Source organism: Bombyx mori, chromosome 18 (assembly GCF_030269925.1).
Source record: "Bombyx mori chromosome 18, ASM3026992v2".
Classification (NCBI taxonomy): Eukaryota; Metazoa; Arthropoda; class Insecta; order Lepidoptera; family Bombycidae; genus Bombyx; species Bombyx mori.
Genome location: NC_085124.1, coordinates 418,184 through 435,986, shown reverse-complemented (window position 1 = coordinate 435,986; position 17,803 = coordinate 418,184). Strand labels below are relative to the sequence as shown.

The 17,803-nt window shown below is 47.0% G+C and overlaps 1 protein-coding gene across 1 annotated transcript; it reads left to right on the top strand.

Annotated features, from left to right (window-relative positions):
- Positions 1-361: 361 nt before the first annotated feature.
- On the top strand, positions 362-17,575 carry LOC101745749 (SLIT-ROBO Rho GTPase-activating protein 3). The gene is made up of 15 exons (XM_038017162.2): positions 362-482; positions 3,105-3,288; positions 4,419-4,597; positions 5,869-6,065; positions 6,312-6,440; positions 6,915-7,135; positions 9,833-10,019; positions 10,100-10,228; positions 10,297-11,057; positions 11,127-11,272; positions 12,156-12,219; positions 12,309-12,345; positions 15,162-15,226; positions 15,666-15,869; positions 16,210-17,575. The coding sequence occupies exons 1-15, from the start codon at positions 416-418 to the stop codon at positions 16,442-16,444; spliced, it is 2,805 nt and encodes a 934-aa protein (XP_037873090.2). The 5' UTR covers positions 362-415; the 3' UTR covers positions 16,445-17,575.
- The last annotated feature ends 228 nt before the right edge of the window (positions 17,576-17,803 follow it).

Here is a 17,803-nt window from a genome sequence, read left to right as displayed (position 1 = left end):
GCATTTACGTTGTAGATGTCTACGGGCTCCAGTGACCACTTAACACCAGGTGGGCTTGTCCACCCATCAAAGCAATAAAAAAACTAAAAAAACTCGAGCTTAACCACTTCTGGGTCGGTCTAACTGTTTCTAATAGTCCTTTTAGTAAACGCGAAGTAACATATGAATTACACAGTTACATTACATACAGTGGTTTGCATTGACTTCAGCCACGGTCGAGGAAACCACGTTCCGTGTTGCGTAGGCCCTAGGCTATTGAACAGGGTAAGGTTCACGTGTCAATACCGGGTAGTGCCGTAATGATCGGGTGGAGTTGATGTATCGTGAGCAGTGAGGGTGCAGCATGCGGGAGGGGCGCGGAGGGCGAATCCCGCGCGGAGGCTGCGCGACCTCAGTCGAGCGCCGCCGCTCCGCCATGTTCCACTGCATCGTGCAGCCGCGGCATGACTGGGGACCGCCAGACTTCGCCAATGCCTTCCCCGGTACGTGAACACTCACCACGACTTTGTGTCGTCAAACAAACAAACAAGCACGCCGTCTGCCATCGCTCCATCCGACTGACGCGTCACGTGACGCGGGACTACCGTTATGATCTATTAATGTCGACAAAAAAACTCGACGCAAAATGCCAATATCTAATTATAGGCACGGACACGCGAGTAAATAAAGATGCGTCTGTGTTGAAGCTCGTCGCGGGTACCGCGCGCGTAGAATGTTGTTGTTGTTGTTGTGGTAGTGTCGCGGCGCCGTGTGGACCGTGTGGTCGGTCTCCGCAGTCGAGCGCGGTGCAACGGTGCAGAGGGCGGCGCGCAGGCCTGTGTGCGTCGTGCAGTACACCGCGCCCCGGAGATCATTATCCATATTGAGCATTCAGACATTTCGCTCACAACACACTATAAACATAAAGTATAGAACACAGTCATTAGTTGGTCCCCTCCGGCCGGCGCTCCCCCAACCTTTCATCCTTCGACATTGAAATCCACTTTCCCCTATGACTGCGATGACGAATCACGCTTTTATATCGATTTCGTTCTCACACATGTCGCATGCAATGACCCGTTCGTTGGTTCGTCGAGAGCGTCAAAACAAAACGAAACTCCCGGGAGTTATTATCGTATTATAAATGATCAGTGGTCGTCGTCGTCGCGGCGTCGGTCCGGTGTGGTCGAGTCGGGGGTGCAGAGCCGCCGGGGACCTGCCTGCGATCTCGTGCGTTCAACTTCCGCTATCTGAACTTAAACTTTAATTTGTTCACGATTGACCGAGACAAAGAACATGTTTAGACCGTCGTGATTCAGTGCGATACTACCTAATCATCGTAACTGCTCTTCTTTTTATTGCTTAGAGGGATGCACGAGCTCACAGCCTACCTGTGTTAAGTGGTTGCCGGAGCCCATAGACATCTACAACGTAAATTTCACCAGCCACCTTGAGATACGAGTTTTAAGGTCTCAGTACCTATAGTTACAACGGCTAAAATGTAATAATATACAGTGTCTTGACTTTGGTGGTCTCATACCCGCCGGACCCGCGATCATTCTTTTCAGACCTCGCTTGTTTCGGACTCACCGGCTACTTCGCAAATTGATTAATGATACTATTAGATTAATTTTTTTCGTTTGAACCAACGGCTTAAATTATTTTTATTGTTATTTTGTAAATTCTATAAATTCTTTTGATAACTGTAAATAAAACGGAATGCTTCTGTTTGATTTTTATTGTATGTACGCTGGAGTACATGTATATTACGTACATCTACCGTGATCTTGCGTTACTAGTATTATTTAAGAATAATATTTCTGAACATTATTATTGTATGTATGGGCTATGATAAAGCTGAAGATCGGATCCTCTCAGGAACCGATCGATAATATATCCATGGTTCTTGGAATCGCTGCATCCGTATACAATACTGTTCAAGAGAATACAATTTTTGTCCACACACCGTCGTATTGTCCACGTTGTTTCTGAAACGCTAAGAGCCCTGTCTCATTTAACGCGGTTTGTAAAGACTCTTCAGCAGTAGTCATCTGGTTGGCTGAGCTCCAGGCATTATTCACCGACATCATGTGCACGTGTGACAGTATCATATAACTAAGTATATTTTTTCAGAATATTTCATAGGTGAAAGCTCGTGATAAGATAAACACCTTAAAACTAGAAGTACACTTGTTACTGGGTAGTTAAAAAGTGTTCCTAGTGTAAATGACCAACGTATGTAAATATCGATGGTCAATTTATTGATATTTGTAAATTTCAATAAAATTTAAACACGTAATTCCTTAATCATCATATGAAAATTCAATTCTGATTGACCTAATTCAAATGTACGATTACAAACATTTACAAAATAATTAAATTCTAATAATAAATAACATGTTTTATCGCGCTAAGCGATTATGTTAGAGTATTAATATTAATTAATGAACATAATACAGTGCAAAATAAATAAAGTAGGTACGTGAGTCACAGCCGAAGCGCGTCGCGTCCCGTCGCCTGCAACGACGCGCTGCAGACGGTTCACAACACGCTAACGACAATCTTGACTTGTGCTACCTTACTACAATATATTTGACGATAAGCTAACGTTCTTGTATACGGGAAATACTATCTCGCACGTGTGTGTCTTATTCAGTCCGCCTTAATCAGCTATGGTTTTTATGGGTCGTCACATACGTACAGTACTGCCCTTATGTATCTTGGTAATTTACATTAGGTAATCGGTAGGGATTTCTATCTGCGTACGGTGAAGTAGGTGCAAATGTTCAGTTGTAATTTCTTAGCTGTTAGATTTGCCGACCGAGAGGGCTGGTGGTCGTGGCGCCGACGACCGTCGGTCCGGCGTCCCGAGGGGGAGGGTGATGGGAGAGATGTGCTCCGCACTAAACGCTTCACTCTCCCCCCTTTGCCTTTTCATGAGTTCTGTCTCATGCGAGGTTTGGATGCTGGTTGTCAAGCGACAAGAGCTTTTAGTCGGTTCAACTCCGACATGCCCCGCCCTCCATCCCCAGTGCAGGGCGGAAGTCCGGTGATTTCCTCCTGACAAAAAATAATAAAAAAGCTGTTAGATTACAATGTTTATGATTTTTTCTTTATGATTACAGATATAAAGTCACAACTAGTGGAGCACACTCGCGTGCTAGAGGCTCGCGCGGAGGCGACGGCGGGCGTGGCTGGGGAACTCCACGAGTACTGCCGGAGACGCGCCGACCTGGAACACGAGTACGCGAGGGCACTCGACAAGCTCGCCCGCGCCGCGCACCAGCGACACGAGGGACAGAAACACAAGTACGTATCTCCTTCTGTAACTTCTTTCGGACTGTGCACAGTCTTCTTATCAAACCAGGGTAAGTCATCAATTCAAATCAGTTAAATAAAAACACCTCCTCCTTCTTGCGTCGATAATCCTCAGTGCTGAGGGTCGTAGCCTCCTCTAAAAACTTTCTCCTGTATTATCCTGCGCCATTCCTGCCTATCCTCGGCTGTGTGGATAGCAACGTGGACTGAAGTATTGAGAGTGGAGCGTATCTGGTCCGACCAGCCCATTGGACTTCTGCCTCTGGGTCTTCTTCCGCATACCTTGCTTGTTACCAGCAGCTTTTCGAGCAGATTTTCACCTCTCTCTTTGGCGATATGCTCAAAGAATTCGAAACTCCTCCGCGCGCATATAGTAATGAGGCGCATTGGAATCTTGAGTAAGAATGGATTCGTTGGTTCTGTGTTTTGTCCAACGAGTCTCGAGCATTTTCCTATAGCACCACATTTCAAACGCGTCGATGCGTTGGCGGTCGGCTTTCTTGAGGGTCCAAGTCTCTGCGCCGTAGAGAAAAATGGAGAAGACGAGGGAGGTGATGAGCTGCATTTTGGTATTCCTCGAAATGCTAAAAACACCTACCATTATATACATATGCGACTCTTCCTGATAAATTTATTAAAATGAGACGACATTTTTTTTTTTTTTTATTGCTTAGATGGGTGGACGAGCTCACAGCCCACCTGATGTTAAGTGGTTACTGGAGCCCATAGACATCTACAACGTAGACGCGCCACCCACCTTGAGATACAAGTTCTAAAGTCTCAGTATAGTTACAACGGCTACCCCACCCTTCCAACCGAAACGCATTACTGCTTCACGGCAGAAATAAGCAGGGCGGTGGTACCTATCCGCGCGGACTCACAAGAGGTCCTACCACCAGTAATTACGCAAATTATAATTTTGCGGGTTTGATTTTTATTACACGATGTTATTCCTTCACCGTGGAAGTCAATCGTGAACATTTGTTGAGTACATATTTCATTAGAAAAATTATACCATCTTGATACGAGTCCGCGTGGTCTGTTTCCCTCGTTAATAATAATTGAATGAGATTCACTGTAGAGAAGCTCGTAAAGGCGCGGTGTCCCCGGTTGCGTTACAGACGCGAGCAATGGGCGATCACGGGCGCGTTCTCGTGCTGGCAGACGGCGCTGGACGCGACGCGCTCGCTGTCCCGGGACCACGCCGCGCTCGCCGACCTGTACGGGGGCCCGCTGGCCGCGCGCCTGCAGCGGGCCGCCGACGACGCGCTCCGCCTGCACAGGAAGTGCCGGGACATCGGTCAGTCCTTTGTGTTTCAACTCAAATCAATATCTATCTATCTATATATATATATAAAAATGAATTGCTGTTCGTTAGTCTCGCTAAATCTCGAGAACCGCTGGACCGATTTGGCTAATTTTGGTCTCGAATTATTTGTAGAAGTCCAGAGGAAGTTTAAAAGGTAGATAAATAAGAAGATGCTCGAAATTAAATAAAAATAACAATGGTATGTCCCCCGTCGGACGGATTCCTTTACAAAAGTTGAGGTCTTTTATCTATCGATTGAGGCACTACCGAGTCTGCCGGGTCAGCTAATTAAATATGAAATTCAGTGAAATAATTGCACTTGAAGTGTATGCGAGTTGTACTCGGTTGTAAGTAAACTTCAGTGAATTTAATAAGATTCGGTATATCAATTTTTAAGATGTCTCATAAGCTGTTATCAGTAACGCGAGACGAATCAATTAACAGGCCAAAAATTAAAACCGATATTTCGGTGGTATGTGTATTTAACTGTTGTAATTATTTTGTGTAAATAGTTGCTTCATGCAATAGATCGAAATGTGTAAATAAGTAAATTAATGGAAAAAAAAAATGGAACTAGCCTACCTGCCATATATATTATATATTAGTTCTGCTTACCTGTAAGTAAGTAACGTGGATTGTATTGTATTGTATTTACACTGGCGGCCAAAAGTTCAAGACCGCACTAATACAACTTCATTGTAATATATCGATTCAACATATCGATTGTAATAAAATCTCATAAGATAAAAAAAGAAATGCACGTTTGCATATTCTGCTGAAGTCGTCGTGGCCTAAAGGATAAGACGTCCGGTGTATTCTATCTGGCGATGTACCGGTGTTCGAATCCCACAGGCGGGTACCAATTTTTCCAATGAAATACGTACTTAACAATTGTTCACGATTGAATTCTACATAAATATTACGCGCTTGATCATTATTTTCCTGCGATGTTAAGATGTTATGTTAAGCCTATAGCCTTCCTCAATAAGTGTGCTATCTAACATTGAAAGAATTTTGCAAATCGAACCAGTAGTTCCTGAGATTAGCGCGTTCAACCAAACAAACAAACTCTTTAGCTTTATAATATTAATAAGTGTAGATTAAAAAGGTTAATTAAAAATTTAATATTTCATGGGAGTTTTATTTCATTTACCTATTTTAAGTAAGGTGGTCTTAAACTTTCGGCCTGCAGTTTATAATATATTATTTATATGTTTAGGTACATAGGAGACGACGATCCGTAATGATATATTTGGGTGCAGTGTCTGAGCGGCACGAGGAGGTGTGCGCGGCGCTGGCGGAGGCGTGGGGCGCGGGCAAGGCGCAGACCGCCGCGGCGCACGAGTGGCGCGTCGCCGCACACAAGCTGCGCACCGCACACGCCGCGCGCGCCGCCCTCGCCGCACACTCGCCGCCGCGACACAAGAAGCTCAAGGCGCTCGACAAGGAACTAGACAAGGTACCCCCAACTCGCGACCGAGCCGCTCTCACGTGCTATGCCGGTACTCTTCAAAGATACATTCAATAAAAGGCTTCTATGAAAATGATTCAGTCGAATTAAAAGCTTAAGTTAAAAACTGTTCGTTTGCACAAATTCTAGAGCTACTAGCATTTTCAATTATAAGTTCACATTATAGTGTACGAGCGCAATCTACTCTTGCAGTTAGTTAGTTAATAGTAAAGATGGAGGGCGGATTGTTTGCAGCGTCGCTCGCGGCACAGCGCGGCGCGCGCACACGCGCTGCGGGCCCGCGCCGACTACGTGCTCAGCCTCGAGGCCGCCAACGCCACGCTGCAGCGGTACTTCCTCGACGACATCGCCGACATCATCCTGGTACGCACGCACCGCACACCCGCACACTAGGAATACTAACCACATCACAAGAAGCGGACCGAAACAAAACCAGATTGTTTATAAATATCGACGGGCACAAACAAGAACATTGTTCACCTTCAATACTAGCAGTTGGTATTCGCACGCCAGGCTGCGGGCCGCGCGGCGAGACCGGAGACAGCGTCACAATGAAAAACGACACCAAAAATCGACAACTTTTTGCAGTTATTTTTGGGTATATATGGTATTTGGGTATATATTGGTGGTCCATATTGGTAGTGGTTTAGTTTCAAACGGCCAGTATTGTAAAACTGCAACTTCATGCCTTGATGAGACCTATTATGTTTCTTTTGAGTTGAAGAGATTAGAATATCAAAAACTACTAAATAAAAAATGAACATTTAAGTTTTATTGATAGGTTGAATGTTATGAAGGCAGTATGAAGGGCGTGACAGTGCGTGTTGTTCCTCGCAGTGCATGGAGGTGGGGTTCGAGGCGGTGGTGGGGCGCGCCGTGCGCACGCTGGGCGCGGCGGAGGGCGGCGCGGGGCGGGCGCGGGCGGGCGCGGGGGAGGCGCTGTGCGGCGCGGCGGCGGCGCTGGACGCGCTGGCGGACCGGCGCCGCCTGCTGGACGCGCACGTGGCCGCCTTCGCGCTGCCCCGCCCGCTGCCGCACCAGCCGCCGCCGCCGGACAGGTACCGCGCGCAGTTAAACGCGCCACTATCAAATAATAATAATAATAATAATAATAATAATAATAATAAAGCTTTCTTTATTCCACACAAAAATACTTAATTACAAACAATTTGAAGATACATAAATGGTTTTTTTTTTTTTTTTTTTTATTATTAAACAGTTAAAAAGTATATATTAAAGTTTAAAAAAGTTAATTTAGTTTTTTTTTTTTTTTTTTTTTTTTTTTTTTCTTATATTAATTTTAATATTATTTACATTATTTCTGTATGGACCCCCTTCGGGTAAAAGCCTCCTCTAAGGTACTCCACTTCTTCTTATCCTTGGCGATATTCAGCCAATCTTTACCAGCCACTGTTATAATTTCGTCTACCCACCTAGCGTAGGGGCGGCCTTTAGCTCTCTTTCCTCGTGGACCTGTCCATACGACCGATCTTTTTGTCCATCTGTTGTCGTTGTATCTAGCCAGATGGCCTGCCCATTTCCATTTCCTCTGTAGCGAGAATGTTAAAGCATCTGTTATTTTCGTTTTCTGACGGATATTCGTGCATTTCACCTTGTTTTTAAGTTTTAAGCCCATAATACTTCTTTCCATTTTTCTCTGAGTGGTCTGGATTTTATTTTTCGTTTTGAAATCAAATGTCCATGATTGACACCCATAGGTCAGGCATGGTAGTATAGTTGTGTCCATGGCTATCTTCTTAGTGGACAATGGCAGTTGCGATTTGAAAATTTCCTTATAAGCCCAATACTTTTTCCAGGTCATGGCAACTCGTCGGTCCACTTCTTCTGAGTGTCTCTCCCTTCTAAAAGATATTTGCTTTCCTAAATATACATATTTTTCTACAATTTCAAGAGGAATGTTGTTGATAGAGATTGGTAACGTATGGTGATTAGTCATTACTTTAGTTTTCTCGAGGTTCATTTCTAAGCCAATTTTTGAGCTAGCTTGATGTAATTCATTTATCATTATACTCAATTGTTGTGGGCATTCAGAAAATAGTATAACGTCATCTGCAAATTCGAGATGGCTCAGATAGCTTCCATTTATGTTAATCCCTTTTTTAGACCATGGTAAATTGCTCGTTATCTGTTGTAAGACGGCTATAAACAGTTTTGGGGATAGAGGATCGCCTTGACGGACTCCCCTCTTTATGTTGATTGTTGCTCCGATTCTATCTAGCTTAACTTTACTTGTGCAGTTGGTATAAATGTTTTTTAGAATGCTAATGTATTTTTCTTGAATATTTAATGCATGTAAAGCTTCCCAGATACTGTCGTGTGATATAGAGTCGAAAGCTTTTTTATAATCTACAAAAGCCAGGTATAGGGGCCTTTGGAACTCTAAGTATTTTTCGATAACCTGGTCGACAACTTGAATATGGTCTGCCGTGCTAAAACCCGTTCTGAAGCCAGCTTGCTCTATCGGCTGGTGTGAATCAATGCTGGAGGATATTCTTTCAAGTAGGCAGGAGGCAAATAATTTATATAAACAGGGCATAAGGCTAATCGGGCGGTAATTCCCTATGTCAGCTGGATTACCTTTTTTATATAGTAATATAATCTCAGACTCCCTCCATAGCTGCGGCACAGTTTCTTCTTCAAGTATTTTGTTCCATAAGATGGTGATTGGTGTCAATAGTAAGGTTCTAGCTAACTTGATGTATTCGTTGGTAATTCCATCTGGTCCTGGGCTCTTTTCTGACTTAAGTTTCTTTACTTGTCTTAAGACTTCAGACTCGGAAAAGCGTTGTACAGATGAGGTATTAGTATGACTAAAGATATCTTTTTTCCTCAGTGGATTAATGTCTGGTTGACTGTATAATTTAGTGTAAAAGTTGGTAGCTATATTTATAATCTCTGTTCGGGATTTACATTTATTAGTGCCGGCCTGTAGTGATGGGATCCAGATTTTTAATTTATTTAATTCTTGTTGACCTTTTTTTCACTATCAAATAGATATTACTAAAAATGCAACTATTTTTTTACTGGGTACATAGTTCTCAAACAATAAAAAAAAAAATCAAACAAAACTGTAAATGGTACTAAATTTCACTCTTGTTACAAAGACAAAAGAAGCTATTTGATATGATGACACTGTCGCAGCGAACTAGCGCCGCAGTTTTTATTTATGTGTGTTTTTATTAGCTGACATCACGTGGCCTTTTCGTGTTCTAAGAACTCGATTAGACCGACACATTGTTAGGATATCTACTATAAATTTTATCCTTTCATGTGTTGAACATGTTTTACAAGATATAAAATGTTGATAACGCGCTAAAGAGGGCTTAATTAATGAAAGCGATATATATCACAGAATTAGTGTCTATTTGGTAGAGATAAACATATTCAGCATAATCTATGCAATTCGTAAACCAGTATTAATATGCATATTTTCTGGTGGGACTGAGTGATGCTCGTCTGGTGAGCTCGCACGGGTAGATATCATCGCCCTGCCTATTCTGCTATGAAGCAGAGATGCATTTCGGTTTGAAGGGACAGCCATTGTATTGTAAAAACTGATATATACAACGCATGTTTCAAGCAGGCGGCGGCATTTACTTTGTTGATGTCTATGGGCTCTGATAACCACTTAACAACAGGTGGACCGTGAGTTCGTCCACCCATTGTGGGACACCTCGTATATCAGTTCCATTGAGCGAATTAAAAAGTATTTTTAATTTATCGACGATTCCCAGACAGGACGAGGAGATGCGCGAGGTGATAGGGGACGCGGCGCCCGAGCAGGACGAGCACACCGCGCGCGTCACCGCCGAGCTGGAGCAGCGCCTCCTGCAGCTCGACGCTGCCGCGCGGCAGCTGCGGGCGGAGTGCCGCGAGAACGCCAAGACGCTCGACGCCGCCGAGGCAGAGCTCATCAAGCAGGTCCGCACCGCCCCCCCGCACCCGCCCCGCCCCCGCCCCCGCCGCCGCCCCCGCCGCCGCTCTAGCCACGCCTCTTGCAGATGGAGGGCAGCGACGCGCACTGGGACGTCAGCAACCTGTTCGGCCCCGGAGCTACACCCCTGGCCACTGCCGCCGCCGCCGACGATAACGACGCGCCGCGACGAGACCAAGAGGACTATTACTTAGCGGTTCGTAAACTCTGTGCGGTGCCGCGCGCCGTGAGACCGCGGGTACCACGAGCCGACTGTTGTTGCAGAAGTTCCGGGCCTACGTGTCGTGCGCCGGCCGCCTGGCGCGCCTGGAGTGCAAGGCGGGGGTGGCCCGCGCGCGCCTGGGGGCCGGGGGGGGCGCGGCGGGGGCGCCCGGCACGCCGCCCTCCCCGCCGCGCCGCGCCGCCGCCCGCCTGCGCCGCGGACAGTTCGCGGCGCCGCTGGAGCACCGGCTGCCCGTGGTGCTGACGTCGTGCGTGCGCGTGATCGCGTCGTACGGGCTGCGGCACCAGGGCGCGTTCCGCGTGTCGGGCTCGCAGGTGGAGATGCAGGCGCTGCGGGCCGCCTTCGAGCGCGGCGAGGACCCGCTGGCGGACGTGCGCGACGCGACCGACATCAACTCGGTGTGCGGGCTGCTCAAGCTGTACCTGCGCGAGCTGCGGCCGCCGCTGCTGCCCCCGCAGCTGCAGGAGCGGCTGGTGCGCGTGGCGGCCGTGCCCGACGACGCCGAGTTCGTGCGGCGCCTGCGCGACACGCTGGCCGTGCTGCCGCGCCCCGCGCTGCTGGTGCTGCGCTACCTGTTCGCCTTCCTGGCGCACCTGGCCGAGCACAGCGACCACAACATGATGGACGCCTGGAACCTCGCCATCTGCGTGGGGCCCACGCTGCTGGCCGCCGCGCCGGCCGACGGCGGCCAGCAGGTCACGGCGCAGAACCTGGTCAACGAGCTGGTGAAGCGCACCATCATCCACCACCTGGACGTATTCCCGCAGGACATCGCGCCCTACGCCCTGTACAGCAGATTCCCGTGAGTGTCGCTTCACTTCGATGTTAACCACATACATTGTTCGTACTTAATTTGTCGAATTTTTCGTAGAGATGCGAGCGGCGAGGACGACAATAAAGAGAAAGAGGAGGGCGAGGAGTACGACGAGGAGGAGGGCGCGGAGTGTGCCCCGGACGTGACGTCACTGGACGAGCACGACGCGCCGGACGACCTGTCGCTCTACAACGACGAAGACGGTGCGCAAGCCTCCACTACATTGTTGCGTTTATTGACAATAGCTGCGGGCAACTCAAGGGCCACTCCCCCCGCCCCCGCGCCCGACCCCGCGCCCGCCCCCGCGCCCGCCCCCGCGCCCGCCCCCGCCCCCGCCCCCGCGCCCGCCCGCAGCGCGCGGACCGCCCCCCGCGCGAGTCGGTCCCCTACATGTGTCGGCGGGAGGGCCTGGCGTCGCCGGCGCTGTTGTAACGACGTGGTTGTTCCGACGCCAGTGATACTTCGCCCTCTCCTATACACTCGGGTCATTGCTTATTTTCAGATCATTTTGGAACGAAGTTCCTTATGGCAGGCTTGGAGGGGATAGGGATTTTGCTGCGCGACCGAACTGAAAAAAATGTGATAGTAAAACCGTAAGAAAAAATCCGTGGAAAAAAGTGCGTGGAATAAAACCGTTAAATGAGACGTGCGCAGGCGCGACAGTCGCATACACAAGCGAGTAGTGTATAATACCTTTCTCTTTCTCCCTCTTTCTTTTACTTTTACATACTTTCCTGCACTTAAATAAAAACTAATCAGCAAAATTTAAGAGAAAAATCAAGAAAACCTACATAAAATTGAGCACGTTTTTTTTGTTTGCATATTGTGTCGATTCTACATTAGCCGAAGGAACTTCGTTCCTACCTGGTGTACCACGACACCACATCTTTCATTTTTTATTTAATTATTTGTACTGGAAAAAGGTTCATCTTGATTCGACTTACGACTTCGTACACCTGAAACGTGACAGTTGTTACGGAGTGGGTTCCGATTCCAACAGCTCGTCTCGTGTTGCGCATCTGTGAACACACATACAGACGTGTCTTTGACAATAGTTAGGACTCATCCCTACAATGACTGTTCCAGACGAAGCGAGCGACGAGTGCGAGAACGGCGACTGGAGCGAGCGCGACTCTGCGGAGTTCCAGAGGTGCGTACGCCCCCTGCCCCCCCCGCCCCCTGTCCCCCTGCCCCCCTGCCCCCCGTGCCCCCCGCTAACGTAGTGTGTCGTGTCCGCAGGCCCCCCGGCGCCCCCCGCCGCGCCGCCGCCGCGCAGGTACCGCTGGAGACCACCGTGTGAGCCGCACGGAACTAACGTTTATTTGCGACTAAACAGTATTCACTTACTCATATAAGTAATGCTTTAGTAATTCGAACTTAACGAGTCCGCTGCGTGTGGCTCACGGAACTGCAAGACGTGTCGCTCTGCGGTCCCGCACTAGTTAAATACTCCAACATTAGTATCTACCTGCTGAACTAAAATAAATTTGGTGTCACATAAAACTGTGCGTAAGAATAACTCAGTGCAGAGTAGAACGCGGAGCCCGCGCGCGGACGGCCTCCCACCGAACATCGAAACAACAACAAATGACATTAAGAGAATTAAGTAATACACTTTAAGTAATGTTAGGTTTAATTAAAGTCGGAGAGTAGCCCCGCGCACGTGTGGGTGCTAGTGATTGTGACAAAGACTCAAAGAATATAATATAACGAACGTACTACGCTTCTACGCGCCAATTTGGTTATAGTGTACTTTGGAAGCGAAACTCGCATCTACAAATCTAAAAGGACTAAATTTAGTATGTAGAGTGTATTCTTTGATAGTCGGCTAAGTGTACGCATGTAATGGTGATCGGTGCTTATAGTGTTCAATAAACGTTGTTACTTGCATGTCTGTGTTTGATTTGTGTCCGCTTCACGCCACATCCGCTTCAAGCTTCGTCCGCTTCGAGGGTAGTCCTCTTCAACGTCGGCCGCTTCATGTGTTATCCATTTTGCGTGTAGTCCAATTCGCGTGTAGTCCACTTCGCGGGTAGTCTGCTTCACGTGCTGTGTATTTCATAGTCCACTTCGTGGGTAGTCTGCTTCGCGTGCTGTGTATTTCATAGTCCACTTCGCGGGTAGTCCATTTCGCGTGTAGTCCAATTCGCGTGTAATCCACTTCGCGGGTAGTCTACTTCGCGTATAGTCCACTTCGTATTCCAATTCGCGAGTAGTCCACTTCGCGACTAGTCTACTTCGCGTATAGTCCACTTCGCGTATAGTCCACTTCTCGTATAGTCCACTTCGCGTATAGTCCACTTCGCGTATAGTCCACTTCGCGTATAGTCCACTTCTTAGTCCAATTCGCGAGTAGTCCGCTTCGCGGGTAGTCTACTTCGCGTATATTCCACTTCGTAGTCTAATTCGCGAGTAGTTCACTACGCGGGTAGTCTACTTCGCGTATAGTCCACTTCGTAGTCCAATTCGTGAGTAGTCCACTTCGCGGGTAGTCCACTTCGCGTATAGTCCACTTCGTAGTCCAATTCGCGAGTAGTCCACTTCGCGTATAGTTCACTTCGTAGTCCAATTCGCGAGTAGTCCACTTCGCGGGTAGTCTACTTCGCGTATAGTCCACTTCGTAGTCCACTTCGTAGTCCGATTCACGAGTAGTCCACTTCGCGGGTAGTCTACTTCGCGTATAGTCCACTTCGTAGTCCACTTCGCGGGTAGTCCACTCTAAGCGTCTCCGTGTCCCACGTTACTAATTATCACCCTACTGACTTGTCCCAAGCTCATCGCTTGTTTTCCAAAAAATTTAAAATGTCTACATATATTACTTCGGAATTATTGGTTATTATTATGTTCTGGAATTCAGGTGATGTTACCCATGGACATTAAAGTATATGTACGTACAACTCGACCAAGCTAAGTTTGCACCTCGCATCGATTACGTCACACTGCCGCTTAGGTACGGTCTGACAAAAGGATTCGCCATGACTTTAAAAATGTAAACAATTGTTTGTTAGATTTTACTTTGCATTTATTGTTTTTAACAATATATTATACATAGGTATATGAGAATATAGCGAAATATAGGCTTTTTGTATTAAGATCACCCGGGCGTTCTTGCACTTTTTAAATTTATATCCTAATTGCTCAGTAATAATTTTCCTTAATGTTTCTTTTTGGCCTGAATAATTCAGATCTAGTTTTGCAATCTTGAGAATTTTATTTAAGGTTGGGATTTCTTTTCTGAGGGTGTAAAATGAGTTAATAATATTCCTCAGCGCACAGAGGTCAAAACTGTCAAGTATATTTTTATAGGACTTAATTGGCCATTAGTACTTGGACGTGGCGAAGAACGTGACGCTGGTAAAGCAGCTGGCTAAGCAGCTGGCTGCGATAATTGTTTGATTTATTTTTTATATTCATTAGCGTCCTCTTAGATATGCTGGTTACGGCATAAGTTCGCTGAATAACATTGTCCACCGGATAGGTAATTCTATTATTAGCTTTTTCTTCTTCTTAAAACTTCAATACTTTCAGGATTATGTTTCTCCCTTCACTGTGTATCAACTTTCCATTTTATTTTTGTTGAAATGAACGTTAACCGTTCAGTAACAACAGTTTCAAAAAAACTTAACAAAAAACAGTCCAGTAATATAACAAAACTTCTACAATAAACCTTACAAGAACAATTCAAAATTTTAAATTCAACGGATAGGGAGACGAAAATTCGTGTGACGCGTGTCAGCGACAAATATGCTAACCGTACTGACGCAATATGGCGATCGCGGGAACGTGAGCGGGGAAGCGGGCGGCGCGCCGCATTCCAGCGAGGTGCTAACTTAGCTTGGTCGAGTTGTAATTATCCATTTTGTAATTAGCACGTTCAATTTAAGATTTATTTAAATATACCTATAGTTAGGTTATATTATAATTTGTTGTTGCAAACTAAATGTGAACCTCAAATATTAATGTGAAATAAAATAATTGCAATGTTAATGATGTGTCACGTGCCGGCTCTCGTCGGGGGTGCGCGGTCGTGTCGCCTGTAGGGATTGCACTGTGAAGTGATGTCCGTGAACTCTCATCTTCCCCCCTCCTCAGACGAGCCCCGCGGCCCCCGCGCCCTCGCCCCCCGCCGCCCCCGCCGCCCGCACCGACACCGCCAGGTAACCAGCCCTTGTTATGTACCAAGCGTACGTATGTCCAATTATTGTACTTTTGCGACCAATCTATTCGTGATTTTTTAATGTAGCCTTATATCCAGGTGAACAAGATATTTTCAAAAGTTAATTTAATTATTATCTCAGTACACTACACAGCCACTGTGACATCAATATGAAATTATCGAGTACTCTAAGACTGGTGTCAGTACTACCGTCGTACCGACAGACGCGGCGTCGCACCTTAATCGTAAATATTTACAACAGTAGCACTTCAGACAGCACATAGAGTAGAGGTGAACAATATCCTCGTGTCTGCTCCAGCGAGAAGGAAATATCTTGTTGACGTAATTACCATTCGTCTTTGTCTAATTTATTTACAAGAACTAGTGCAAATCACCACTCAAGCCGGACACACTTTAACTACCTTTTTATAATGTGCCAGTCGTCTAGCGGAGAGCACCCCGGACCTAGTGTTGGACCTCCCGTCCCGTGCGGCCCCCACCGCGCCCCCCGCGCCCCCCGCGCTGCTCCCAGTCGAGCCCCCGTCGGTGCCCCCCGCCGCGGCCCCCGCGGTGACGCCCGGCGCTGACCCCGCAGATACCTTCGTGCACAACAGGGATACACTCAAGAAACGTCCTCAACACAAGTACGTATAGTTGTGGATTAATAATTATGTTTGAGTTTCATTTGCGCCTTCAATCTACTGGAGCTAAGTGGTTACCGGCGCTCACAGATGACGACTCAACAGTGAGACAAGTGTGGATTGAAGGTGGATAACGAATGCTCCAGTGCAGTGCGTTCCACACGACGCGGTGTGCTCCGCACCAGCCTCTGTCCCTTTGCAATATTAAAATTACATTTAAATGTTTGAAATTTTATTAAAGAAGAATAAGAAAGACAAGGGTCTATAATAGCTTTATTGTTTTGGAGCTTCACGCTTCAGTTTATATTAAATTTTAATAATTTTGTATTTTTGTTCCATACAGACAGTCCAAGTCGGAGGGCGGCACGGAGGAGCCGGCGGGGGGCAGCCCGGTGCCGGCGCGGAACACGGCTCGCGTGGCGGCCAAGTTCGCCGACCTCACCCTCACCGGCGGCTCCCTCAAGCCCGCGCTGGCCGCCAAGCCCGCCCTGCTGCGCCGCCCGCCCGCCGCCGCCTCCGCGCCCGCCCCCGCGCCCGCCCCCGCGCCCGCCGCCGCGCCCGCGCCCGCGCCGCACTGACCGGCCGGCTGCACTATATATTGATATCAAATATGTTTTATAAATGTGTAACTTTAAACTTGTAATATTTATATAATATAAGGTCTTATTTTGACGCATAAATGTCCTAAGTGTTGCCTGATTGTGTACCTTGTCTGGTTGCAACAGTGTTCATTGTTGACTGGTATACTCTGACTTGGATCATAATCCATATCACGACAGATATTTTTATAAATTTTATATTAAAAATAAACTTGCACGTCCATAAAATAATATCCTTTAGAAGCTTAAGTCCGGCTCGCGTCCGGTTCGCGTCCGGCTCGCGTCCGGTGGGTGCCTTGGCCCGGCGCTCGGTCCAGTCGCCAGTTTCAAACCTGAATGTTATTTATGTGAATCTCAGTGGCGCGTGACGTCACCTCCATGTGACACGTAGTTGTTAGGTGTGACGTCATCACTCGACCCTCAACATTATTTGGTTATTTTAATTCTATGAAGCCCCAGTTAGTAGCACAACAGTATTATCAATAATTTCGTCGAATGTGAAGATCTCGTTACGAACTGGTTTAATAGTAGTGATATATTATTAATGATTCAATTAAAAGTGTATTTCAATTTGCAAGAATTCGAAGTACAGAGCGAGGGTGTGAGAGGGCTGATGACGTCACCGGTCCCATATTGTGCGGTGTCTATATATAGTTGTATGTTATTTTTGTACGCGTCTCTTATCTGGTACGAATCTCTAGTTATAGTAGAGCGGTGTGCTGGTGCTCCCTCCCCCCGGGACTCCTCGTCTGCACCTCCACGTGTAGTTAGCCAGCTGCATGTAGCCGGGTGCTCCGGGAGCCGGCGCCGACACGTGCTGTCGGGAGCCAAGAGCTTGGATCTAACGGCACCTCGACGGTCCTCTGACACGGAATACTCATGCGTTCATGATACTGGTGATATTTCATAAATATCACCAGTATCAGGACAAACCATATTAAATTTTCGGAGAACATTTTTTGAAACTCCGAGCTGAAAGTTTACTGAGTATGTTAGAGGCTCGCTCGGATCTAGAGAGCGACGGGCGCGGGGTGCCGGGGGGCGGGGGCGGGAAGAGGGGGGCACAGGACCTCCTGTCACCTCGCACTCAATAAAACAGTATTACTCGCATTTAATTGTGTTTTATTAATACCCTAAGTCCTAGTGGCCTAAAGGATAAGACGCTCGGTGCATGCGTATCGAGCGGTGAGACTGTGCCCATGTTCGAGTCCCGCGGGCGGGTGCCAATTTTTGTAATCAATTACGTACTTATCACTTGTTCACGACTGACTCCCACGGTGAAGAAATAACATCGTGTAATAAAAAATAAATTAAATACAAAAATTATAATTTGCGTAA